Here is a 1378-nt window from a genome sequence, read left to right on the forward strand (position 1 = left end):
AGTCGACGGATGTAGAACCCAATAGGGAAAGTGTCAAAGTGTGCCCAGATGCCAAAAACTACTACAGTGTTACTGCCTCCAAGCACATTGTCCAGCTCATTGGCAATATAATGCAGCTCCATGGATGGGACACTGACAGTACGTAGAGGAGGACCATGGGCGCGGAACATCACAAAGATGTTATTTGCATAGTCCAGGGCCATTAAAGGTCCGACTGATTTGTGGCTATGAAGGTTAAACTCCTTTAGATCTAAAAGAATTCCAAAAGGAATAAGTTAAACTACATAAATAAAATAGTGTAAATAAAATATTGTTCTTTGCCAGAAAGGTTTGCAGAGCAGCTACCTGGTAGTGCTGCATTAAGGTACTCAAACCACTGCCTCATTGTGGAGTCTCCATACATATGGACCAGCTTTCCTTTCAGACACCGAGTGATGGCTGAGGAAGTGTTGAACTGATGAACGGTGGTCCCACCTAGTGCTCGCCACACACCCTGGTAGTAATAGCCAGACGGTTCAGACTCCACACTGCTGCTGTTCACCTCTAACTGACCTGGTAAGCAGTAAAACAGACAATTGTGTGTGTTTTTTACTTAATATGAAAAAGAAACAAACAAAGTCTATTCTTAACCTGTTTGTAGCAATAAAACTTGCAATAAAACAGCTGGTTAACCAGCTGGGATTCTGGGCACGACGCACAGCAGCGGCGCACGTCGGCCCAAATTCCCGGCCAATAGAATCGGGCCATTATGCGCTCCAGAGTTTTCTCACAACCCAAATGCCCTGCCATGGGGTTCGAATGAGCCGCCTGAAAAATCGTTTCCCGGCGGCTTTGCGACACCAACAACTGGGTGCGGATCTCATTAGTGTGAGTGTCGCGGCTCACTCGATAAAGCCGATCGTTCCGCAATTGGAAATGAGGGTAAGTCCGCGCAGCGTCAGGGCGCACCAAGCGACCATCAATATCTATCACTTGGTCATAGGCTGAGCATAGGGTGTCGTCCCGAGACTGCTCTAGTGGAAAATCTTCCGTGGGGTGCATAATGGGAGGCAGTGGGGCTTCTGTAGAAGTCCCGTCCACCTCCTCCCCCCCAGAGTCGGTGTCAGTCGACCCCACATCACTGCTCAGCGCCGCGCAAACATCACACGAATTTACAGACCGCGATCGCATCCCCGCGTACTGCCCCAATAAGCTGTGGAACCAATCCGTGCCCAAAATAAGGGGATGCGACAGGCGCGGGCTAACTGCCACCTTAACTCTATGCGTTTTGCCCCTGAATTTCAACAACAGCGACACAACCGGGTACTTGTGAATATCCCCATGCACACATTTCACCTCCACCCACTCTGCTTCCAACAATGCCCTGGGGCGAACCAAG

The 1378-nt window shown here is 49.5% G+C and overlaps 1 protein-coding gene across 1 annotated transcript; it reads right to left on the minus strand.

Moving 5' to 3' along the window:
- LOC102294769 (NXPE family member 3) lies at window positions 1-794 on the minus strand (the record flags this gene model as incomplete). The annotated part of the gene is given in 2 exon segments (XM_042217575.1): window positions 1-250; window positions 346-794. Coding segments are annotated over 2 exon segments (308 nt in total), but the record flags the coding sequence as incomplete, so codon positions are not given.
- Window positions 795-1378: the final 584 nt, after the last annotated feature.

The sequence above is a fragment of the Haplochromis burtoni genome, unplaced genomic scaffold (assembly GCF_018398535.1).
Source record: "Haplochromis burtoni strain Fernald_Lab_line unplaced genomic scaffold, NCSU_Asbu1 Contig_2256, whole genome shotgun sequence".
In the NCBI taxonomy this organism is placed as follows: Eukaryota; Metazoa; Chordata; class Actinopteri; order Cichliformes; family Cichlidae; genus Haplochromis; species Haplochromis burtoni.